The sequence below is a fragment of the Haliaeetus albicilla genome, chromosome 22, assembly GCF_947461875.1.
Source record: "Haliaeetus albicilla chromosome 22, bHalAlb1.1, whole genome shotgun sequence".
NCBI classification, from domain to species: domain Eukaryota; kingdom Metazoa; phylum Chordata; class Aves; order Accipitriformes; family Accipitridae; genus Haliaeetus; species Haliaeetus albicilla.
In genome coordinates this window covers 19,773,784-19,799,692 of record NC_091504.1, presented here as the reverse complement: position 1 = coordinate 19,799,692, position 25,909 = coordinate 19,773,784, and the positions used below count along the sequence as shown (strand labels likewise).

At 39.6% G+C, this 25,909-nt stretch overlaps 2 protein-coding genes across 12 annotated transcripts in view; one reads left to right on the top strand and one right to left on the bottom strand.

The window, feature by feature from the left end:
- The window catches only part of GPR146 (G protein-coupled receptor 146), a 55,670-nt gene extending 43,452 nt beyond the window's left edge, over window positions 1–12,218 (bottom strand). For all 3 annotated transcript variants that reach the window (XM_069810219.1, XM_069810218.1, XM_069810220.1), the window contains exon 1: window positions 11,528–12,218. The gene's annotated coding sequence lies outside the window, so the exon portion shown is untranslated. The remainder of the gene's footprint in view (window positions 1–11,527) is intronic.
- C22H7orf50 (chromosome 22 C7orf50 homolog) overlaps window positions 1–25,909 on the top strand; it is a 133,186-nt gene that overhangs the window by 87,440 nt on the left and 19,837 nt on the right. For 7 of the 9 annotated variants that reach the window (XM_069810222.1, XM_069810223.1, XM_069810221.1 and 4 more), the window contains one exon: window positions 19,333–19,508. In XM_069810222.1, the coding sequence (XP_069666323.1) occupies window positions 19,333–19,508 (176 nt within the window). Of the gene's footprint in view, window positions 1–11,172; window positions 11,325–19,332; window positions 19,509–23,982; window positions 24,011–25,909 lie in introns of those variants that run through there. The other 2 variants (XM_069810229.1, XM_069810230.1) reach the window with 2 other exon arrangements.

Below are 25,909 nucleotides of genomic sequence, written 5' to 3'. Positions count from 1 at the left end.
TTCACTAGGGAAAGGCCAGTCAAATTGTAGTGCTGTCTAATGCTGGTAATGTGGAAATTTCTTTCTGAAGGAACTGAAAATTTAAAGAATAGTTAAAATGACAATGTTTTGTTAGTCCGTCAGTATTGGGTGAAATCAGTTTCATATGCCTATATGTAACATTAAATGAGAAAACAAAGGTGTAAGATGGAGCAATTTTATAGCAAAGGTGAATAAAATTGCCAAACTAGCTTGTTTACTGATTTTTCTTTTTTTTTTGAAGTTCTGCATAAAACAACTAAACTATGGAAGTTCTTACTCATTTTCTTTTACCCTTTTGCGTATGAGGAAGGCACATCAGTGTGTCAAATTTAAGTTATTACTTCTACTGTAGATACACTGATTCGCTGAGTTACTTTTATATTAGCTATATATTTTTGGCAAAAAGATAACTTCATAGTTGAACATCAAATTGATTTTGAGATAAACACATTTCTAAGTGGGTGGTTTTAAGAAGGCAGAGCAGTCTTCTGTCCTGACGCTAAATAAGAGCAGTTCCCAGGTGGAAAATCTCCATATCGTTTTTTTAGAGGGGTGTTGGATCTAGTTGTCTCGTTACCTTCTATTTCAATGGCTGTGCTTCAAGATCCTGGTAGTATTTAAATTGTTAGTATTAGATACCATTTCTCTTCCTGTTCTTGAAGTAGAAGGTGTGAACTCCTTTTCCGCACCGGTAGTGTAAGACTTCGTACTAAGTAGCCAATAATGTGAGTGTACTCAGAGACACATAGGCATGTAAAAGACATTTTTTCATGCTTCCCATGACTAAGAGTTTTAAGTAGACCAAATTAAAGTTTTTGCAGTAAGATTTCAAATTCTCAGTTGATTCTTAGGATTTCTGTGCCCTGTTCTGCTGGTAGTGTAGCATATCACAGTGTGTGTCTGCTGTGAGGTTACAGACTTCAGTGATTATTGTGTGTTCTGTTTACATAGTTGTAAGTCTTTTTAAAAGGTTGCTAGAGTTTAACTTTTAGCAGGGTACTGCTGCTTGCTTTGAGTAATTGCTGAACTGAATGATGTCTTCGGACATGATGCAACTCCAAGAGGAAATGCAAAGGGCAGGACAGAGTGTGGTGATGCAAATTGTTCTCCTCTCTCTTCAACTGCCTTGACCGCATCTTGTCATGTGTTTGTACAGTATGTGAAGATAATATATTTTCTCAATTAGATATCTTAATAAAGTTATGGGTATGGGTTATTATTAGTTGCTAGCATTTGTTTATTTAATTAGCTAAATAATAAAAGCAAAATTTTTATATTGAACACAGTCATCATCTGTTAAACTACTGGAGCAATTTAATAATTGACTGCTACCATTACCCATCCCAGAATTAGCAAGCAAAAGCATGAATTTTTGCAACAAAAGCAAAAAATTGCTTCTGATGTGTTTGTTGACCACTGATCACTAGGTAGTAAGGGGATTTTCTTGCTCATTCTAAAATGCAGGAAGCTAACCAGCATCTTCTCACTGCAGTTATAATTTGAAAAGGCTAGAAAACTCGACAACTCCAATTTTAGTCTATCTGTTTCCCTGGCTGTTTGTTTCCTGGCTATGCTTCCGTTTTTGATGGGCAGGAAGTCAGTGTATGTGCTGAACAGTTAAACACTGAGGTTCAAGGAGTAACAGCTCTAGCAGCCAGAGAATGTCATCTAAAGGGAGAATATAATTGAACAAGGAGGATGAAGAACAGAGAGGGACTTCTCTTTTATACTAATACTTTCAGTGTTGTGAAAATGTGAGTTCTGTACACTATAAAAATTTCTAAATTGCTATACTGGTTATCTGTTGATTTTTTAAAAAATTTACTTTCTTGTGTCTCCAAGAAAAATATCTTTATCAAAATTATCAAATACCTAGTGAAGGTATTTGGTCCATGCTGTTACGGTCCTATGGCAAATGCTCACCCTCTGTGTAGAAGGCAAATGGTTCTCTTGGATCCCCAACAGGCTGATTCTTGCCTAACACATTTTGAATAATAAAAACATGAAGCGTATGTTACTGGTAGTCTTGGGTTAAATGACAAATTGGAAATCATACATTTAAAAATACCACCTCATTGTTTGCTTTCTGGTTTGCTTAACTTTGAGAAATAGTAGCTGCCTTCTAGGTGATGTTCTCAGATTCTGTACTCGATGTTAAGTATCCATATCTGAGCAACGAGCAGGGAGAGCTGCCTGTTCTCCATTTGGAGGTGTTTCTGTTTACCTGCTCTGTCCTGTGCTTTGTTTGGGGAGATGCCATTTTTACTCTTGACCATCTCTCTAAACACAGAAGAACAGCAGCTATTCCAGTCATATTGCTTATGTGCTCTAGGGTTTTATGTCCTCCACTTTTCTCATGGGTTTACTTTTGCCTTGGTTTCCCTTTCTTCCACTGCACTCCCCCTTTGTGGTATTTCGTGTGGTTTAGCACATCCGTCAGCCTTGTTTTGCTTCTTGTGTTACCCCATCTATTCCCCGCGGTCCCCCGTCCTGCCCCGCAGTGCCCTCCTGTGCAGTTACCAGATACTCCTGCTCCTTGTACTTTCAGTTCTCCTTCTGTTCCTCCTATGTATAAACACTAATTCTTCTGACTCCCTTCAGTTTCCTGTTCCTTTTTACTAAAACCTTTCCCACTCCCTGCTGCCTCCTTTTTCTTAGTTTTTTGCAGCCTCTGCCTGAGGTCACTGGAAATGTTATCACCGGTCTTGATAACGGAACTAGGCTCTTGGTGACTGACGTACCCTCATGCTTCATGGGAACAGCCTGAGTTCAGGCCCTCGGCAGCAAAAATCGTTTTCTGCCTTTACTAGGCCTCTACTGTCATTTTGAAATTAGAGGGAAATAATTGAAAGCCCAGAACCGTGCAGTGCATGGCACTCCTGAAAAGCAGCAAATGCCAAAAGTTCTGTGATAATTTGAGAGTTGGCAAGCTGAAGTTCATCACCCCTATACGTAAAAGGTAGGATACCCATAGCAACATTACGTATTTTACACTTATATTTATTACACTATGTATTTTACACTTTTTTATTTTAAGGAATGGTGCCTTCAGCCAGAGGCTGCAAAAAATGGGATCCCACAAGCTGCACAGGCACTTGCTTCCACCTTTCTATCGCCTCCTCTTTTTACTGGCAGAAATATTCACAGTGAATCGCATTAAGGAACTGATTTGGTTTTAAAGTAACCTTTGCGGGGGGATAGAGAGGTAATTTTAACCTAGATGAGTTTACAAGACTGTACAAGCACTTGTGCCAACCCAAGGAAGAGGTGGGAGAAAATGGAGACTGTGTCTTTTGGCAGCAGTACTAACTCATGCGGGTTTAAATTGCTCCTGAAACTATTACCTGAGATTCTTTTATTCCTAAGTAAAGCTTTCCTTAGAGCCTAAACAGAAGTATTTGGTTGTGTAGTCTTTCACTGTTAGCAAAATATACGACATCTAATTTATAATCGTATTGTTTGTACTGCTACAGTCACTGTATTACTATATTTCTTCCAGTAAGTTAATAATTTCTATTATATATAATGTGGATATTCTAGTGTAAGGCGGGAAAGGAAGAAATCAGAGCTCTGTGTAATGGCATTAAGCTTTTAGACGTATAGACAGCTTAAACGGACTCACAGCTGCTTAACATATGCCCTCTGCCTGAACTCGTTTTATCATTTGGTATCTGAATTCTCTCAACATATAAAAAGTTGATGTGATTGATAGTTGGTTATACCATATTTGTCAGGGTGAACTGAATCATTACGTGTATAGATTCAAGAATATAGAAAAATAAAGCTGAAAGAACAACAAGAAAAAAGCTGACATTTTTTCCATTCATTAAGCTTACTTAAAGCAACTCTTTTTGTTTGCTGGAGTTAGTGGTTGCTGGTTTTTCTAAGCAGCAATTGCTGAGTGATTTAGAGTACGTCTCTGCTCTTTTGTTTGGATTTCATTTGCGAAACCATTTAGAGTTATAAAACTGTCAACTTAAGAACATTCTATATATTTTGCCAGTGAGGGCCTCATGTATGCAGAGTTTATATTTTTCGCTCTATTTTGTGTGCCGTTTGAATTCTCCCGTATATATCACCATTCTTCTTTGGGCTGGTCATTAGAGTAAGTCCCATGGCCTTCTTTAGAGCAGCAGGAATCTTCACAGTAATTATGAAATTGCATCTCAGATTAGTCATTAGATAAACGAATGTATAAGATCTGCCAACCACAACATCTCGCCCTTGGCCAAGGCTAGCCTAGCAGTGTAGGAGTAGAAGGCTCTGCTGATGCATAAAAACATATGAAAATTAGAAGGCCTGACTGCAACTAGGGTTGTATCGTACATCTAAGCTTTAGAAAGCATAGACCAGAACTGTTAGTTATGTTGATTACCATAGTTAAAACACAGTATGGTACCTTTCTGAACTCTCGCATTCCCTAAAATCACTACCAGCTGAGAGCTGAACGTTACGCAAACTGTATTACCTACTACTTGGAGTTTTGCTTGCTATGTTTCACTCCTGCAGAATTCCCCTGGCAGCTAAGCTCAGCTTTACACTGGGTGGAAGTTGTAGGGCCCAGGTCTATCGTCATTCTGCACGAGGGTCGCCTCTCGTGGCCTTCCTGCTGGGTCTGCGTGCAGAAAACTCTGCAGTATTGTCCAGGTGGTTTCGCGTATTTGTTTCAGATTTTCTAGTCCTGCTGTTCATAAGGTATGGCGGATTTAAGATATCAAGTTCTTAATCAAATTATGTAAATGTTGATGTGACAAATCTAGAACGAGAGAGGAGCCGTATCACCTTTGGGGACAGAATAGCATCGTAGCTAATTCTTTAAGGTTCTTTGATTTTTTTATTTATTTTTTTTTAATTTTTTAAATTTTTTTAAATCTCTGAGCAGCGTTTCCACCTTGTTGAAGAACTCTTTCTGTCATGTTGCCAAGCACGACGGCGCTTTAGGCTTTGTTGCCGTATTTCCTGAGCCGAGGGCTCCCTGCGAGGGACAGGGAGCGCAGAAGCCCCTGGGTGGGATGCAGGAGGCGATGGCTGGCAGCTCTGTTTGCCACGTTGGGCCATGCTAATTGCAGCTACGTCGGGCAGACACATAAACGTGCAAAAGAGCTGACATGCAAAAATGTCTACAAAACAAAATAGTTTGGGAATGTTTATCCAGTTGGAGGCTCTAGGAGCTGCAATCCTTTTTGATTTTATGTATGTAAAAATGAATACATACTGCATGAAAGGAGAAAATGTTGTTCTGTGATATATTGTTGTGCTGAACATGTGCCTGAAAGCTAGAAATTTTTAAGCTGAGAAGTTCCACAATTGGTTTAAATTTATGTTACTTTGGAGAAGTTGCAAAGTTTGGCTTAAAACTGCCACCATGAAGCATACTTCCTGCCATGAAAGTTGTCAAGAGTGTTTGAAGAATCAGATTATTATCTTTCATTTCCAGTTGTATCCCAAGTCTAATCATAGCAAGATCTGGGTGTAGAAGTAAAAAAAAAAAAAAAAAAAACTGCTGTAAACATTTTCAAAGCCAGGAAAAGTATGAATCATGCTCCTGCTTATAACTTGAAAGTTGGAATTAATCATGAATTACCTCTTATTGTTACTGGATGCCTGGTTGGTCATGTACAGTGGGAGATAAGTCAGTGCTTCAAAACTGCTTTAGAATTTTTTGAGTCAATTAATAGAAGTTTTTAAGGGTCAATGACAGATTTTATGAAAGCATTAAATAAATGAAGAGTTCATTCAGAGAATCTGGCAGAATCCTGTGCAGGAACTACAGTGTTTTGTCTTTGCTATCTTGAAAGAAAAATAGGTGCTGATTTTCCTGGCTTCTCTAACTTTTCCAGTGTTCCCTATTCTCCTTGACTTCACATTTCAGTAACTATGCTGCCTGCATCACTGGGAGGAGGTTGTCTCTCCATTTCTACCTTATGACATTCCAGTATGATTTTAGCTCCCAGTATTCCAAGGGAAAGTACTCATTTCTAAACAAAGTTTAAAAAAAGAAAAGGAAAAAATGAGAAAATTTCTTTGTCAAACTTGTGTGTTTTGTGTTTTTTTTTTCTTTTGGAGATTGCAATTTTATGTAAAGTGTTTTAGGAGACATCTTGACTTTAAATTTAATCTTCAACAGAGAAGTGTGACATCTGCTTTCTCATTTCACGTTCATAATACCGGAACATCTCATGTTAAGGTAGAATCTTCATTTTAATTTTGGTTTTACTTTGATTTTTCTGTTTCAAAGTAAGTTGTATTGTTGGCAAGTAAAAAAAAATATAAAGCTTTTCTGTTGCCATTCAAAAAAGAATTCTGATGTCTTGGCTTTTTTCCAGACCAGTTAAAAGTATTTAAAAATTTCCTGAAGATCAGAATCTCCCTTGAGATGGACCTTCCATTTGCTATTAATCTCTCTCTTCCTTTGGTCTCTTTTCCTTCTGCCAAGCATAAACTCCTTCACTTTGAAAGCTTTGCAATCTGTTCCCACCCTAACCATTATCCTGGATGTGCTATGGAAATCTTGACTCTTCTTTCACTAACAATTCAAACATTTACCTTTGGCGGTCTGCATTTTCTAATGAGCATCTCCAGTGCTTTTTGCTGGGCTGCCCTGTGTGCAATGAAGAAGTTGCTTGTTGTTCCTACTTTAAAACTTTCCTTTCTTTTGATCCCTGCAAAATGACACGATAACAGAACAGGTATGTGATAAACTTAATCCTCCTGTTAGTCTGTTGGTCCGTTCTTTTTTGTATTTTACATGTTATTCCATCTGTAATTATCCATTCTATTTTATACTTAACTTTAAAATCATGTGGCCAACTGCCATTTTCTGTTGTGTTTATACTTGGTTTGTCAAAGATGTAAAATGTAACTTCTGCATGTAAACTTGACTTTGAAACTAACACGAGTTGTAAATTCAATCCATGTAAATTATACTATGTATTTTATAGATATGTGTAAGCTACTTATTATTGAAATGTAGATTAATACAATTTTATTTTAGGATAACTTGCTATGTTCCTTAATTCCAAAATAAGCAAACACCACCAACACCGTCTTTTGTGCTGCTTTTACAATGATATCCTTCAGTGTGGTCTGTTGAAATACAAACAGGTTTTATGGAGTATTTTTACTAAACAGTCGACAGGTTTTAATTTAGGGTCTTAAATCATAATTGTTTTTCAATTTTCTGCTCTGCCTCACAAAAGCATAATGAGGTCACACCTGATGCTATAAAAACCAGATGTCATTTCAGTATTCCAGGGCTGTGTGATAAATCTGGAGAGCTTAAGAGTTAGTATCATAGATGTATAGTTATCAGGGAGCTCACAAGAACAGAAAGCATGTAAAGCGTTGCTAAATAAATAGGATTTGGGGAATGGATTGTACTTTAATTTCAGCGACTTTCAAAATGATGAAAATATGGATGACATTTTCTTAAGGCGCTTTCAGGAGACCATTTCAAACTGACAAACAATATATTCAAATTCTTTCTTCCTACCAGTCATGTTTAATGAGACAGTACTACTTGCACTTGATCATTGTGATCGGAAGAACAGCAAGCAGACCTGAAGGAAAGCTAGATTGTGTAATTTGTGCCAACTCTTAGAAACTTTATTCCTTTACCTTCCTCCTTGAGATAAAACTCCTTAGGATAAGATGTTCAGTGGGAACTGAACTGTACATGACATACAAGTGGAGCTTTATAGTTTCTTGAAACAGGTTCAGATTCTGCATACAGGTGTTCAAAGGTCTATTCATGGAAATTACATATATTTACAAGAATAATCATTTCACAGAAATTAACTGTCACAGTCTAAGTCACCCATCTCTGGTTATCACTGGGCATAAAGTCAAATGCAAAAATCTGTAATGTCCATCATATTCATTCCTTATTTTGTGTTAAGATGTCTCTCTTTTCATAACCAAACTTAGGGTCCAGTTCTCTGTCTCCCAAACCATTTATCCTATTGTAAGGCAAATCAAGTGGCAAACCATGAGTTGAGGTTGTTGATACCCTTATGCTCATTTGTCATGGTATGAACGTGCAGGACAGTTGAGGTCCTGCCTGTGTTCTGGGTGTTGCTGTGGTTGCCTATTTTAGGATCGCTGAATCATGAACACATTCTGCTAAAGAAATTAATCCTGCCCACTCCCTTTTATTGAGTGTCTCCTTTTGGGTCTTGTTCATCACAAATTGAAAATTCCATGTTCCTGCATACATGTGTGTGTGCAGTTGAGTGTATATAAATGTATGTATGAAATACATTCTGGAATATTTAGCTAGTTTTTTTAAAAGATCTTAGTATAGCAAACTACAAGTGATGCTAGTTTTATTTAATAATAAATTAATGAATAGAAGTTTTGTTGAGGTCTCGGAGAATACAGAGGGTTTGAAAGTAGAGTGTATATACACCAGGACATTAATTCCCTCTAGATATACATCCTGTTGAACTCTGGAGCTAATGACAACTTCTTGGTAAAGAGGTCTGAAGTTTTTCTACAGGTTTTGATGGCTTTTTTGTTTTTAACAAAAAATGTCTTCCTAAGTCAAACATAAGGATTCCTGTTTGAATTGTAAGGAAAGCCACCTTTCCTAGGGATTGATAACCATTTATTTTTTTCATTTAATAATTAGTCTTCTGCTTCTCTAGTCTTTCCCATAGATGGGGAAAAATGTACCTTCTCCAACTGTATGCTTAATTGTGTTCCATTTTTGAGTCAGAATGGGTATGTTGCAGAGAAACTGTCAATTTCAGCAAACTAAATATATGCAGCTGAATTAATCCAGTACTGTGAACATGAACCACTGGTGTAAATAAGAAAGGAGATACCTTGGAAGCTTTAGAGTATTCAAGAAGTGTCAGATCACGTTCATTGGAAAGGGATGGCAACGCTTTTTCCACCAGTGCAGACACAAGTATTGTGTTTCACCCAAGATGGGCTATCCAGGTGTTCAGCAGACCCTGATGTTTGCACTTCTATTGTTGAATTTCAGCATTTTTTGAATAGCCATTCCACTTGTTTTGTAGAATCCCAGATCTTTCCTTTCATAAAGATTTAGATGGGCGAGATTAAAACAAATGTTTGTCCTTCCACCTTTAGAATCATTTCATCTACTTTGCTAACTGTTACAAAACCTTATATACCGTTTTCAAAAAGCTCTTTTACCAACGTATATTGCTGGAAGGACAATTGGCATGAACTATTAGGAACTCTTGACTATGGTGAAGATGTGATGTGTTGTTGAGGATGAAGTACTCCTGATGATATGGGACTCTCAAGACTAGTGGAAATGTAAGAAATAGGTTCCCATTAGTTCTGTTTTGTTGTATCCAACTCAGCAAAGCAACATGGGATTCTTCCAGATCTCCATACTCTAAAGGAAGAGGCTGAAGGACTGGGTCACTGTTCAGGGCGTCTGCTTTAATAACATCGGTGTAACTGAAAATCTCTGACAAGTCTTGCCTTGTGGTGTGACTGCTAGAATATCTGTATTTGGTCAAAACTTCTGAATGAGAAAATATTTTTTTTTCGATGTTGTGTGTTTGAAAAGAACACGTTCCATTAACAGTAAATACTGTGGAAACTCATACTGCTTAGCTTCTGAAAAATGCATTACTATGAACTAAAATACCCTGCACTCTGCTTTAAAGATAATATTTATATTTTCTGCTGAGGGAGTAATGGGGAGGAGTATCATTTGAGCTTGAGAACATTGGTACAAATGATATGCATTGTCTAAGTCCCACCTAAGCTTTCCTTGTTTGAAATTTTAAGTAAAGGCTTCAGTGAGTTCCTCTGCATAAGGTTAAATTTAGCTTCAAGAGCAGTGCAAAACAGACTTGTTGATTGGTGTGGGAGTGATTGCTGTGATTCCTGAACTATGAAGGTGCTGTCATTTCTCCAAAGGATCTCTGCAGGGGGAGGCAAAACATGGAACAGATTTTGAAAAGGTGAATCGTGGGTCTGTGGATATGCCCAAAAACTCATATCGGGCCATATTCGATTATGAATCACGCCTTTGCTTTTTTATTGTAAATTATTGTTCTTTAATTACATCTTCAGCTATAATTTTGCAACTGTTTTGTGTGAAGAGTTCAAAACTGGACTGATAAAATCAGCGTAAAAACTTCTTACTATTTAAATATTGCCTTAGCTATTTTCATAGCTTGATCAGAACAGTTCATGCTTTAAAAATGCTTAAACTTCTGTGCAAAAATAACAGTCCCTTACTTTTGCCATGGAGGTGTTCTCCAGGGCACTCTTCAAGTGTGTGGGTCATTTCCATTTCCACGTGATGCGAAAATAGTAAAATCACCCTTAAAAGGCTGCATTTTCCAAAGAAAGAGCAAAATTGCACCTGCAGAAATACATATGCACTTGCTGTACTAAATTCTTGCGTTTTCTCTGCCGGTACTGAAATGGAGGAGATGGTGGGAAGTCTCTTCTCTCTACCATCGGAGTCATCCAGACTACGTACCCTACAGGTTTTGGGATAACGAGGTGCCGAAACATTGAGTGGAAGTGGAGGCATCCAGTCCCTCTCCAGCCTTCCCTGGCAGTGAGTGTGTGTGTTGCTGTCAACATCTAACGATGACCAGCATGGGGGAGCAAGCATGGTTGCTCTTGCTCCACAGGCACCTATTTATTATCCATTCCACTGAATTCCTGCCACTGCTGGAAAAAGGATGTAGCTATCATCGTTTTTGCTTGCCTTGCAAAAGGCAGGCTTTGATTTCACCTTTTGTGTCTCACTGAAGTCTAGATAAATCATCTGAAGTTGGCCAAAAAACTTGAGAAGAATGTTGTGATCTACAGCTGCGATCTGTGTCTCTCCCATTTTTATAGGAGTGTCTGTATAAAAACTGCATGCATTAGGGTAATGGCAGAATATACACGTGCTGGGTAAACCTATGTTGGTCATTCCTAAACAACGTGCCAGAAATCCCCCTTGGCTCTATTAACAAGTAATTGCAAAGTTCTTTTCGACAAAACAATCGGGCGAGCCTCTGTGCATGCAAGTTGCTGTAATTTGTAGTACAGATCAGCGCACGGAACTCTGCAAGTATGTACTGTATGTGGCTGCTATGGTGATTAAAATATATAAATAAAATAGATAAATATGGACCATATTAGAAATTCATTACTGGCACTCTCTCCGATCACAGCCGGCTCCAGCGTGCGGTGTCCGCCGTGTTCCCCTACTCCGAGCGGGTCCTCCTGGACCAGGAGCGTGAGCTCCTGGAGGGGCTGCACTCACGCAACGGCCCCGTCCTACCTTGTCAACTGGCAAATTCAACGCAAAAATGGTAAACAAAGGGCCTTTGTGCTTGTTTTACAGTTCAGTGAGGATTAGCGGCCCGACGCGATTTTCCGACGGGACGGGCTTAGTGTTAACGTGCGTGAGGTTAATGAGGAAGGACGTGGGGCAATCTGCAGAGGCTGAAGCAGAAAGGTCTCGCCCTGATTTCGGACGCGGTACAGGGAATTGTTAAAAGCGGGTTCTGCTTACCTGGGTCGGCGCGTCGGTCACGTGTTGCCTAACGTTTTGGCTGCTTTAGGATGTGGATCGTGCCAATTTCAGGCATTTGCTTGCAGTCCTTCCCGCGGTTCCAGAGGTCCCCTCCGCCGTGGTGGGCATCCTAGCCTGTACGTGGGCTCTGGCTGAATCAGATTCCTGCTTTTTCTTTCCCCTCTCACCTTTTAGCGTTCTCTGACTGTAAAATCCATCCCTTTCCTGAAACGCAGAACGATGCACTTGTCCGATGAAGTTTTTCCAGGCAGGATTCAGATTCCAAACAAGCCTTTCATTTCCTTCGCGCCGGGGGCGGGGGGGAGCGGAGCGGGGAGGCGAAGGAAAGCGCTCGCTTCCTTTAAATCCCCACCAGCGTCTTCCCAGCGCTGGAAGCGAAGTAGCTTGTCATGGTGATCTTCAGAGTTTAACTTTAGGGGGGGAGGGAGAAAGTGGAAAGCAAACTGAATGCTGTAGCGGAGATTTCTCTCTTCCCCCACTGGGCCCCTTGCCGACTGTTTTTATTGATTTCAATCACTGGAGGCTAGCTGGTTCTCAGAAGAAACACTGTGTAATGTGTTCTTTCCTGGCTTTCATTAAAGAAACTCAATGCAGTGCGGTCACGCTGCCGAGCTCGCCTGGCAACCTGCCTACACCCTGTGGTACCTCTTTCATTGGAGGAGATCGAGCTCGTGGTTTGGGGTTGCTTTATTTTATTTATTTATTTTCTTTTTAATCCTCCAGCAAGGATTTCAGAGCAGCCTATGCTCTGCTTCGACCTCCTCTTGCAGCCTAAAGCCTTTTTAAGCTTTGGAAGAGATTGTCAGCACCCCTAAAGGGGACGACTTTGGTGGCGATGAAAATGCCGAGCGCTGCGACTGTCTCGTGCTCCTTCTATTAAAATTCCTCTGTGCGTTTCTGGGGAGGGGTTAAAAGGGCTGTGTGTAAGCCACAGGGATGTGGATACAAATTATTTCCGAGGGGTTTCCTTTTTTTTTTTAATTCCATCTTCTGCTGATTGGTTAACATGGTTTAATTAAGGGTAAGAGAGTAAGCAAAATCCTTCGACAAATATGTGAAAATTCCTGGCAGTGCTGTAGTTGCAAATGAAGCAAAACTGCATTCTCCAAGCCTGCAGTCGCGGTGTTGTCTTAAATATTTCTGTTGTACTCAGGACTGTGATACTGGTGAATAAAAACGAGAAATAAAATACGGTACTAATTTATGCCTTAGAACTTAATCTGCTAAAGTATGTATTTTACAGGAGCAAACAATCTATAAAGTGGAATTCAATGAGCTAGGTTCTGTAAATCGTATTGTTCCGTGTGCCTATAAATGCTTTCATTTAATTTGGTAAATTGTTCAATTTCTTCTTATTCAGCAGTTCTTAATGATAACACTTTATGTGCTCTTCAGAATTGGCTGTAAATCTATGAAATATGTAAAGATCACATAGTTGCAAATTAAGCCCAGTTTCAAGCTAATAAAGGTGCATCTATTCTAAATTACAGCTGCAAATTTAGGGTGCTACCTGATCTCTTGTGCTTATGAGATATTATAGCTGTGTACACAAGGCTGCTTTTTTTTTAAAAAAAAACATTTACACAAGCACTAGGAGAATCCTTTCCTGGATCAGAAAGATAAAAAGCTTGTTCTTTTTTAAATCTGGCTTCTTGCAGAACTTGTCTGAGGCTTTTCTGCCTGGGTTGCGTCTACAGAAACCTTTCCAAATCAACTTATTGTAAGTTACTCCCAGTGTTTTTGTTGTGAGGAATTGAGATTCTAAAACCACCTAGCTTTTATGAAAAATTTTAATTTTTTCTTTGAGCAATGTATAATTTAAAAAAAAATCCTCCTCTGTGAGTGCTACAGACATGATGTAAGGAGGTATACTTCTACAAATGTTACTTTTCATTCAAAATTTGCTTTCTTCATGGTAATGAAATTTCATATGCCCTCTCTGGTCATACTACTACTTTTCATAAGGTGCTAAATGATAGAAAATAGTTATTTAAATTCAATATGGCCATGAACTATTTTATGCAAATTCTATAGCTGTAGTTGTAGCACAGTTCTTTGGCAAGCCTCCAATAATAAATCATTTGTCAATCTTTCTTTTATGAACCTTGCATCTAAGGATTTGCCAGCCTTTCTTCTTTATAGGTTTTGAACTGTGTTTATAGATTCCGCTTTTTGTTTTTGAGCTGGCAGATGGCCAGTTATTTATCTGGGTTCGTATGTATTGTGTAAGACAGAAACAGAACGTTTTGCATGCTGATATCGTGCACGGGGCATTTTTGGGGCAAAAGGCTACTTGTAAGCAGAATCCATTATGTGACGAGTTGGTAACTCCTCGTCAGCCCTTGGTCAGTGAACAAAGCACCTTTTGACATTTCTCTATGTTAAAAGTTATGAAATAACATGAGCTTAATGAACAAACAAGGCGATACAATGCTCCTACTATGAAATAAGCCGTATGATCCATTTCCCCATCTTTCTTTTTGGAGTTCAAAAATTTGATGCCCTTTTTATACATTTGTCGCTGTTAGTTGAGTTACAATTTATTCCTCCGGATTTCTGATGTTGCTTGCTTTGCTCTTGTACAGACTTGTGTTGCTGTGCTGGTAGAAAAGGACAAAAGCCTACTGGCTTTTGGGGGAGCTGGATTCACTGGTACTAAGAAATAGTAAATTTGGTGGTGTGGCTGATCAAGGTGTGGCTGCTTCAAGAAATCCTGTCTTGGGTACATCTTTCTGCCAGTTTCTCTTGCAGTTATAGTTACTTTTTTACTGTTCTGAATTGCTTAGCAGGACTGCTTTACACTATTAAATGCTGTACTTCTGTTTGAGATGGCTCCCCTTTTATGATGGGTAAGCTCATTTCTAAAGATCACTTACAAAATGTTACAATTTGTGCAGTATTTCCAGATTACAAATAATAGTGGAAAACTTTAACTGGTATCTAAAACTGCCACAGCTGAAGCCTCGGGATATTTTGAGTCAGATGTCTTAGACTATTTACAGTATATTACTATGTTTACGTCCAATTCAGAAATTTAGAGCCTGGCATTGGTGAAAGGCACTGTATGGGCAGTCACAGCGCTTCGCACGCAGATGGACATGGTGTGGTGTGAACTTTGGGAATTTGCTGGAAGATGTCTGAGCTCACATCTCCATACCCTTGCAAAGATGACATGGGTTTTTATGAGCAGAAGTGTTAAAGACTTGGGGTTCTGTCTTTTACTCCAAATGTGGCATCCAGTGGCAATACGCCTTTTAGCACCTTTTGAGGCCTTCTGGAGAGTTTCCAAATAGAAGACTCCCACCTCCTTAATCACGAGAAAACACTGGCTCTCCTCTGAATGTCATTCATTCAAGTGTACTGACCTAGCCTGACCTTGTTTAGATTGAGATCTAATGAGCCCACAATCCAAGGTGGTGTGGCAGCTCTCAGCAGGCTTTGCAAATAAGCAAGTGTTGTGTTTTTCTGTATGCATGTGGTTTAAATTTATCACATCAATAAACAAGTGTCTCACATGCTCAAATAGGGACTTTACAATGTTGTAGTTAAGACTAAATTGTAGCACTACAAATTGTGATGTCACTTTATAAATATAGAAGGAGACAACGTGGAATATTTATGACCTCAAAACAATGAAGTCCTGTTGGTTGGGGTTTTTTTTAATTTAAATAATGACATAATACTAAAACTCTTAATCCAAATGGCTCACAAACTCTGGACACATCTTTCAGGAACACAGTCACACTAATGGTTCAGGGAAGGAGAAATTAAAAAATAAGGCTGTTGATTTAAAGAAAGGAGAGATGCATCAGTAAAGTATCATAACAAAGGTCATCCGAGTTAAAATAAATACAGCTAGGCTTTAAATTCCAGTGGAAGGTTTGGTTTTGTTTTCTTTCGAGTCCCAGGTTTTGGGGAAGGTTGGTTTTGGTTGTGTTGGGGTTTTTTACATTGTGATAAAACTACCCTCAGCTTCAGTGGCGAATATACCACCAAGTGTAGGTATTTTATGAAGCACATAAAACTTGAGGCTTTCAAATTAAAGCCCAGTCAAGGACAGATGGTGGTGCGTACTACTAGATTAATCAAGTTGACGTGGATGGATAGAAGTAGAGTTGCAACTAGAAGAGTTGTTTGAGCTGTGAGGTTGCGATCTCTTTCGCAGTATGTGTGCTGGGAGTCCCAAACAGAAGCCTGATGAATCCGATTTTCCTTGAATGATGCTGTGGACTAGCAGAAGGTACCTCCAGCTGTAAATCCTGACTTTTTCACGCCCGGGACAGCCCCAGCCCTGCAGGGAGAACAAAGTCCTCGTTTCAGACAGCCGACGGCGCATCAACTGCGATGCTGGAAACAAACGTTGTTAGGGCTCGGTATTTACGTTGGGACCTACAGGGAGGGAGCAACTTGTTTTGTTTTTAATGGAGCAGCCGGGGAGGGGGATAAAAAGCTTTTTATAATGCGAGGAATGTGGGGGTGGAGGGAAAGTACAGAGATACGCGTTTACTGTAAGTATGAAGAAGCAGAGGCCTCTTTATCAGACCGGCTCTAATGATGTGCTACAGTCACTTTATTTGAAAGCTTCATGGCTCACAGAAAAGTAAACAAATTCATTACATTATTTTTAAAGGAAGATTAACTGTAGTGTGTCGTCTGTTGGACAGCTGCTGTAGTAATCTTTTACAAACACTTTATAAATGACCACCCTCAGTGTTTTCCTGGGCTTTGTGTGGCTGGATTGTTATTTTAGTAAGTACCAGGGTGGCTTTTCAAATGAAAACGTTGTTTCCTGTGTAACAATTACGTACCTACCTTCACCCTAAATATTATTATATTCTCAGCATGTGTTATAAAACGTCTTCTATACAAATGCAACATATGTTGCTTTTTTGCATGTGTTTGCACATGAATGCTGGCTTTTCCACAGAAGTAGCTAAAAAATATTTTAAACAAAAAAGGCAAATCCTCTTTACTGTCCCACTCCCATTTATTCTAATTTCTGCTTTCTTGCCCTTTTTTGGTCTTTGAAAACAGCAAGTTGAAAAGATGAGTCAGAGTAAACTTAGATGATACATGAATTGACACTGAACAAATGTTTAGTCCTCAGCAGGTATCTTTGGCAAATAAGATTGTGCTCAGGTATTGTCTTCTTGAACCATCCTTTGCTCGAATGTCAGCAAGAATAATGTTATTTAGCACCATGTCTGGATTTTCATTTGAAAGCACTTCACTAACACAAATTGATGTAACACTAAGGATTTGTGAGTTTATAAAGCGGTTTTAACCACTCTTTCCATAAAGCAGTTGATCTTGTGCATTCAGGTTTCGGTTATGGGTTCCTTGGACAGGTCAGGAGGGAGCAGAGAGAGGAGGAACGGCGTTTCTTCTGCACTCAGTTTGGCCTCCATGAGTTTCCGATGCTCTAGCAGAGGACCTGACCTGGCAAGTACGATGCTATATAGTAAAGCTGCTGGACCTGAACCAAGTCCGCTCTGTGAACGTAATTCTCGTTCCTGGGAATGTTGGTGGCGGTTAGGCTCCTTTATCTTCCCCAGCCTTGGGATGTGAGATGCTCATACAGCTGCCATAGGCATGGGTGGCCTCTCCGGACTGCCTTGTCTCTGTATACTCTACCTTCGTCAGCTTATAGTTGAAGTGTCCGAGGGCATGCAGATTTGGCAGAAACATCAGAAAGCGTACTTCATTTATTTTCAGCAGAAGAATTATGGATTTAAATAACTCGACAAATGCATGCAACCTCCCGTTTTTCTGTCCTTGTCATACAGAAGTCTGCTTCAAAGTCCACCTGGGCCACCTTAACACCCGTGCCATTTCCACTGCTGTCGGTGGGTGGGTTTTCCCTACCCAGAGACCCCATCTTCTTATAAATATAGCCTGGCCTTGCAGGAGTCTGTTCCTTGCTCAGGTTGTCTTAACAAATTCGGTACAACTGTGGCTGAGGAAGTGGATTAATTAATGGAGTCATTCACAAATCATTACTGCTTGGGCAGCATCTCTATCACATTTCACTTTACTGCAAACACTATTTCCACAGCATTGTCCACAGCCCCATCTCTTCTCATTAAATGTCATGAGGAGGATGTTTAAACCGTCTTGACTGAAGGTGCTAAATAGGGTTAGTTAAAAAAATGGGAGCCTGACGACCTATTCCAGTCTGAGCCCGTAATTCAGAAGTGTGTCAATGTTTGCAATTTTGACTTGGCTCCAAATGATAGTAGGGAAGTAGTACAGCACAGCAAACAGGAGCTAAAACCCCCGAGCTCATCACAAGAGCTAATACGTCTAGTATTTTTGCTACTGGATTTCTGTTCTTGGAAGAGAAGGTGATACTTAAATGGTCCTTGTGCATACCTTTAGCCTGCATTTTATCTCAGTGCCTGACCCATGGAGGTGGCTGAGAAGCAGCAGTTCCTTAAACCACGATGAAGGTATCTAAGTTTTATTTGGGACTGTGTGAGATCTGTAACTATCATATAAGCTAAGAATTAGCACCACCCCTTCAATCTTGGACTTGGAAATATCTAAAAGCAAGACCAATACAGAGTTTTGTTTGCAGAATTTCATACTTTTTTCATTGCTCAGTTGTTACTGGGAGGTTGTACAGAAGAGGTGGCTTCTTAGTGTCCAAATCCCTTCTGCTTCCCAAGGTACATAGGGGTTTGGGTACCCAGAAACTACTTCATCTACAGTTTCGTGAAGGTCTATGTATGATGATCATCAGAGTAGTTAGGGTTCTGTAAAGAGTAAATCTCTCTCTCTCGGGGAAATCTTGGGGAGGGCATTGAATAAACAGCCATCTAGTATTAGACCAGCTGCAGTTTTTATGCTTCTAATTGATACGTAGTAATTCGGTGAGACTATTGCCTGGAAAGTTATGAATGAACCTCTCTCAGATGTCTAGGAGTCCCTGGAGTCAATCTCATCTTGCTATGGAACAACATTTTATTTCTACACTGTGTGATCTCACACTGGATTTTCCCTGATAACCTCAGTGTATCTATTTAATGCTCTTCATCTGTGTGTGAAATACTTTCATTTGGGGTGTGCTTATGCATATATTTATCGTAATATGGGTTTAGACGTGAATAGTTAACTGTTCTGTCTGCAGACCTAAAGCAACTTTAACTTCTGTGGGATATATGTGTATATGTTTATTGAAGATCGTGCATATATTTACCCAAGATTGCTAAAGGATCTCCAAGAGGTCTTGGATGAAAATGGTAGTTGTCACATCTCCTTTGGCATAATGGAGATGAAGCCCCTGTGTGGCAGACAGAGGTTTTCTCTGTCCGGGGAGGTGTGAGTTTACACAACAAACAGCCCCAGAAGCTAAGAATCTTAAGGAAACCCTACTTCTACTTAAATGTGTGTATGCTAAAAACAATCCATACCCTCCCTACACTATGAAACAGCCTCTGCTGTTCACATTCCCCCCTCAGGTTTGAGTATGGGAGAATAAACAGCACAACAAATTTGAGATATGATGTTTAATACATAGCTCGAAGGTGCTCACATTACTGTACTGCTGAGAGCAGTATAATCATCTACAGAGGGCAGTTCTACAGATTTCTGCAAGTGCAGTATTTACAGTTCTGTGAATTGAGCAGAGTAGAGAGGTGATGGAAGTATAGTGAACAGTAAAATTATGAAGCTTGAAGCTTCTGGTTTTAAATATTACCTGTACCCTTCAATTGCATTTATGCATATTTTGTTCACTTTCCTATAGAAATATAAACACTTTATTTAAATGTTGATTATTTCAGGTGACAAAAGAAGAGGAAGAACTTACCGCAGAGGAAAGGAGGAAACTGGAAAGAAAATTAAAAAAAGAGCGCAAGAAGAAGGAAAAACAGCTGATGAGGGAAGCTGGAATCTCTACTAAAAAGGTGGAACCCAAAAAGCAGTCGGGATCTGAGCTGGCTCTGGCCTATTTAACCAGGTAAGAATAGTAAAACCACTGCAGGTGCTCCCTACAAAGTAAGCTGTAAACCGTGCCAGAAATCCAGAACAAGCTGAACCAAGTAATAACACATTAAAGGAAATTGCTGCAGTTAAGTGTTAAGTTAATGTTTCATCTCAGTTGACACCCTCGGGTACGGCTGATCACCCCATTGTATTTATATCACAGGAACAAGTGAGAGATGTTAAGTATGGTGCAAACATTTTATAGAAAGACAGCTCATGTCCTGAAGATCTTATGGTTGATATATAAATACCACTGGGTTAGCTGCACTTACAAAGATGAAAGGCACATGGCAGAAAAGATTGCATTGCGGAAGTTAGTTTTGTTTCTTGAGTACGCTGTTCTAATTGAAAGAGTTCCAGTTTTTCTTTTCATATGAGCAAATTGCATGAAATGGTTAAGCATTATGGAGTCTGAACTTAACCACCTGCATAGCGTTTGGATATTTGTAACTTGAGATGGGTTTATGCCACTATATTAAAGTTAATAGTGTACAATGCCTTATTTTTGCGTACCAAAGTATATGGCAAGTATGGTGGCTGATTTCAGATCAGAAGCGATTACTTCATCTAGTTAGTGCGCTTACGTATAATACTTAAAATTCCAACATAAAGCAAAGGCTATGGTTAAACTAAAGAACTACAGGAAAGCGTTCATAGGACCCTACAGACAGTAAGAGGTCATGTATAAACAGGACGATAGTGTTTATTTTTTTTCCAAACTGAAAAATATACCCTGTCTGTAAGACCTCCAGAAGAGGCGTGTTACAAATACTGGGTTACCACGTGGAACAGTTCCAGGGTTGCATCTCTGGCCATGCTCAAAACTGAAGCATCCAGACTGTCTGAATTGTTACTTACCACTCTCAGTGGGGAGGGAGGAAATTAATTGCATTCCAGGCAGAGGGACATGTGCATTTTTGTTACATAACCCTCAGCACGCAGCGATAGCAAAATGACAATAATATTTTTGATCTGGAAAACAGCTGGAGTAGTTCACCACTGTTTTGAACTGCAAACGGATTGACAGTTAGCTTTGAACATCTGCTCAGACTATACTCTGGTGTGTGTTCTACTAAGTGGTGGATCTCTGGATAACGGTTTGGAAAGCAAAGGAACAAGCTATGGGTTTTTGCTTGATATTCCACTGTTATCTGTATGGATTTTTGCCTTCTTAGGTGAGAGAATGTGAAACTACATTTGAACTAATATTTGAACCAATTTGACTCTAGAGTTTCACTTAACCTTTACCTTGAAATAGTAAACCTGCAGTGTCATTTGGTCTCACACAGAGTCCAAGGGCTGTATATACAGCAGCAGGTTGTGAGGGTTTATTTCAGCAACAGACAATTTGAATGTTGTGGACTTAACAGGGATAGTTCTAAGATGCTGAACTGCCAAGCAAACATAACCGTAGACACCGTTCTAGCCTCAAATGTGCTGGAACCATCTTGCACCATTGTATATTACAGAAAAACAGCTTAATCCTTTTACACCTCAGACGTGTTTTTAACCCAGCAAGATCGGAAAAAGAAACAACTGGATTTAAAGTAATCAAAGAAATAATATATTAGCTGGGGAAAGGAAACTAAAATCCAAGCTCTGGAAGTCCACTGCAAAATCCCCAGCAACTTTAGTGGGTTAAGGATTTCAGTCTACATGTTTTTGTAGGGCTACAGGTGTGAATAATATGTGGGAGGATAAGTTAATCTTAGCGATGCGAGAGATTAATATAATTGGAAGTAAACAAAAGGCTGCTGTGGGTTTATGCTTTGACCCACCTACAATAAAAAGCTTTGCATGACATAAGGGTTGCTAAGTGAAGTGGCATCTTAATTCCCTGCTGGCATGTGAATCTCCTGTAGGACAGGTGGAACTTGAAGTACCATATGATAACTAAAACTGTCATTTTTATTTATTAAGAGACTATTCGCAGTGTGAGAGCACAACTCTGTGAGGCTTTAGCCTATGACAGGAAAATACTGGATTTATTTTAGTGAAATTTTGTTTGATAACTTTTAAAGAAAAATGTTAGAAAGCATTCAGTGAAAGATTTTTTGTTACATATCTAGACTTTTGATGTGCAAGGGAAAATTAAACTAATTTTGTAAGTCATTCCTATTTTAAGAGGTAGTAGTTGCCTCAGAGTGCAGAATCATCTTTTCTGGTATGTGGAATTCTTCACCAGGAGAATAAATTTCTGTTTCAAGCAGTAAGGTCAGGGAGAAATAACAAAATTTTACTTGGAGGAAATAAAACATAGTGAACAACAGTTACTGTTTTGTGGGGGTTCCTGTGCTTAGAAAGCCCTGCTTCTGCGATAGCCTTATATGTTCCGTTTAAAAAATAAAATGGAAGTAGCAGGCAGCCCACAGGCAGCGCTCCTCTCTTCGCTGAGGCACAAGGTGACTTTCACAAAGACATGCCTCCTTCTTTTAGTCGAGATGAGTTAGTGAAGAGAGCACGGATGAGAGGGAGTAAGGCATGCAGGGTGCGGGGGGCAGGACCAGGCTAATTGCATACTGCCCTTCCTGACGGCTTTAAGAGCGGCATCGCAGCAAGAGAGCTAGAGTCGGAGTGATGCTTCGCACGAAGAGCAACGGTGGACGGAGGCACGTGGCTGCCTTTGATAGCGCTGCCGACGCGTGGGGGTCTTTGTCAACCTCCGTGCTACAAGCTGACCAGTTCTTCCCATTTTCCAGGTTCGTTATTTGAGTCTAAAACCAAATAGCCCTTGATGCTTTGCCAGCCTCCAGAGAGGTCAAATGATCATTTTACTGGAGGACCACCCTAGCACTTGAGAGGTGCTTTTTCCCCATGGGTATGGGATGGCCACGGGCAACAGCAGCTGATGCCAACTAGCAAACTGCAGCCCCCAGCTAGACCTGAGGGTGCTGAAGGGTTTCCCCTGTGAGCTGGGTGACCTTGATAGCCCAGGCTTTTCAGCAGCTTTCTCATTTGAATGAGACCAGGACAAGTATGCACCAGGTTTTGCACTCCTGATAGAGGAGAAGCAGCCAAACGGCTCCTGGTTTTTTCCTCTCTCGCTTTCTACTGGCCTGTTGGGAAAAAGAAAGGGCGAGAAAAAAATCTCTTTGCTTCACCAATTTTTATCTCACCTTTTCCCTCGATGGGATAAGCTCAGGCCGTTTCCCAATGCAATTCTGTCTAACGCAGCAATCACAGCATGCCTGCGGAAACAGAAGAAAGTCTGCTACCATCAGATTCTCCAGCTTGCTGGGGGAGCAGAGAGGAAGATCTGAAGTTATACAGAGGATTAAAAATAGGGAGCTAAAGCGAAAAAGGAAGCAGAAAGGTTATGAAGCTGTGAGAAGGAAAAAAGAAAATGTGGAATAATGAAAAAAAAAGGAGTGGTACTGAACAGAAGAGAAAAAAACCTGTAAAATTACTGCAGAGGAATAGGGAAAAGCAGGAGTGAGGAAGTATTAGTGGTTCAATAAACTGCAAAAATCTCTTCCTTTTAATGATGACATGCCTTTTTTCTTTATGATGGTAAGTGATGATTCAGGTTTAAAGCCAAGATTACAATGTCTCATTACTGTGCTGCTTGGAAAAGATAAAATAAAAATTCATCCTTTTCTGAGCACTAAGCGCCTTCATGTGAAAAGATGTTGCAATTCATGAGAATGGTAATTAGACTTAATTATAACCTAACTGACCTTCTGTGGTGTTAAAATGTTGGCAGAACTTGTTTGTCTTGGCAAGCCACTCTCTCCTAGAAACGCTTCTGTTCTTGTGTTTGGCTTAGAAAGTTCATTGCTATATGGATCTGCACATATGGTTTTCTTCATCACCCATCAAAGGAATAGACAGAGATCTGAAAAGATGTCACTAAAAGTATGTGGAATTACAAGACTGATATCATCTGAAGTAGAAGTAATAGGTAATATCGTTATCTGGATATTGCTGTGAATTACCTAAGCCCTGCAACATTATTTATCACATGTTAAAATTTAAAAAATAAGCTGCTGGAGTACATTTGTTTTCTTTCTGTAATGATTTATGTTATAGTAGTAATATATGTCACCAGAATGTTTCCCAAGGCATTGTCTTTTCAGTTTTCTTTATAGATCTTACTGTCCTCAACCCTAATTTAAATTTAGGTGAGATTCAGAGAATGCCAGAGACTTTTTTAAAGAAAAAAAGATGCTTATAAGAATAATGCAAAGCAAGGGGACATTACAGAAATACAAAAGTGAGAGACAGTCAGAATTGCCCATCCAGTGGGGAAATAGTCTGACTCTGCAGAACGCAAGGTGGTTTTTGCTGAGCGCAGTGGCAGTACTGCTGAAAGCAGTGTACAACCCAGGGCGGTTGTTTATCTGCTGTGTTTGCAGGATGGAAACAGATCCCAGTCCTCGGTCAGACTTTACTACAAACGCTGCCAAGCATGGGAGATTTTAAAGCTGAAACATTGTTCTTCCTTTCAAAGAATACAGAAATCTGAGCTGTGTTGCTGTAAGCATTTATTTTGATACTTTGATATTTTTAAATATATGTAATATATTATATTATCTATATTATATAGATATATATATGATATAAATAAAAATAACATGTATAAAGTATATCAAGTTTTCACTCCTACCGGAGCAGAGGCCAACTGGAGAAGAGCATTAATAGGTAGCATAGTGTTCACTTTGTGTTAGCATCTAAGAAGTTTCTGATTTTTGAAGGAACTAGGAGATGCTTTTGCTGGGCTGTAAAGAGGGCAGCAACGTTTGAGGTTTGTGGCCAAACAGCTGAGATGACGGTGGCCCTTCAGGAAATCACAAAACCATTCATCCTACCACATTTGGGGCCAAGTGACTCTATTGGGAGAGCTTCTGCGCAAATACAACCACACTCATTAATGTTGAAAAACAGCTTCTAAATTTAAAGTACATTGAGTGGGCTTGTGTCAGATTTAGTTTACTTTGTTGATCCATAACGTTTTGAAGCTGTTTTGCCTTTCACAGGTTAAGTATTTGTTTAGCCGCGGTCAGTGATGACTTTCGATGTTTGATTCTGAACTTATTTAAGTCATTCTCATTGCTGCTGGCCTTAATCTTTATTAATTTCAAACTTGGGCACTGGTGTTGATGTTTCACCATCGATGGCTTAAGCTTTCAGATATTAAGAGTAACTGAAGCACTAGAAATCTAAACATACATGGATTTTTTTTTTTTCTTCCTCCAGAGACAGACTCTTTCGGTTTGATAGCAACTAACATTAGCACTTAGTGTCATTTCTCCTTCCCCCACCCTCCGGGATGGAGAATGAGTTTCCTTCCTGATAGGGAGGTGCAGCATATATAAAAGGTCATCAGTTATCTTGAATTTCATAAAATATTGGAGAGCTGCTCAAGTGATAAATCTCAATTAGCCAGTAGCAAAAACAGTATGTGAACTTAAGAGAAACCATTGTAATTAGACACAGAAATGTTGCTGAATTCCCTTCAACAAGTGGGGCTTTAAGGTGTCTTGAAAGAGCAGCTTTTCCTTGAAGATTAGGGGAATAGCAATGGAGGCTAGTTTTGCTTTAATAATCATAGGGCTATTTTTTAAAGGTTCTGGGGCAAGCATTAACTATGGATGTAATTAATTAGTTCCATAAGAAGCCTCATGAATCCAGAGAGTCACACACAGGATAAATTTGCATTTGGTGTTGTTCTGTCGCTGTTTTATATGAACTCGGGCAGGCACTTGCTACCATCTGATTTCAAAGGCTTGCACGTTTCCTAATATTCTAGAGATCAGTGAATTTTAGTACTTCTCCAACTTTCTGTGTTGCTTGGCTTTTAACTTCTACCACGGCCTGACCTGCCTCTAAGTGGGATTCTTCTCCTTGACCTAAATCAGCATGTCTGTTAAACTGAATGTTTTCTAATTGATGTTAATAGTTGGACAGATCTTCCTCATTTTAAAGGAAGCCACTGTCTCTGTTTGTGGCAGAGAAAATTGTGTCGTCTTATTAAGAGAGAGTTACCTTATCATTATCCTACACTCCCTTGTGTAACTTAAGTACCCCATGGCATCTGATGAAGCCACCTCAGTTTGTTTGCAGTTCCCTAGCAGCCCCGGCATTACTCAGAAACTCTACAAAGCTCTCAGTTGCAACGCCCACACCTTCCTATTTTTAGGGTGCCGGTATGCCAGCAGTTATTCTTGTGGGGGTAGGTGGAGAGGTCCTATTCACTCTACAGATTTGGTGCTGCTTAGGGCTATTCCGTAAAGATACTCAAGCATATTATCTTCTGCAGAAGGCAAAGCTTGCTGTTAGGGTATATGAAGCAGAAAAATTGTTCTGCTACATTGGACCTGTTATTCAGCAAGATTTTCTAGATCGTTGCATTGCCCCACATTTTGTAAATAACTT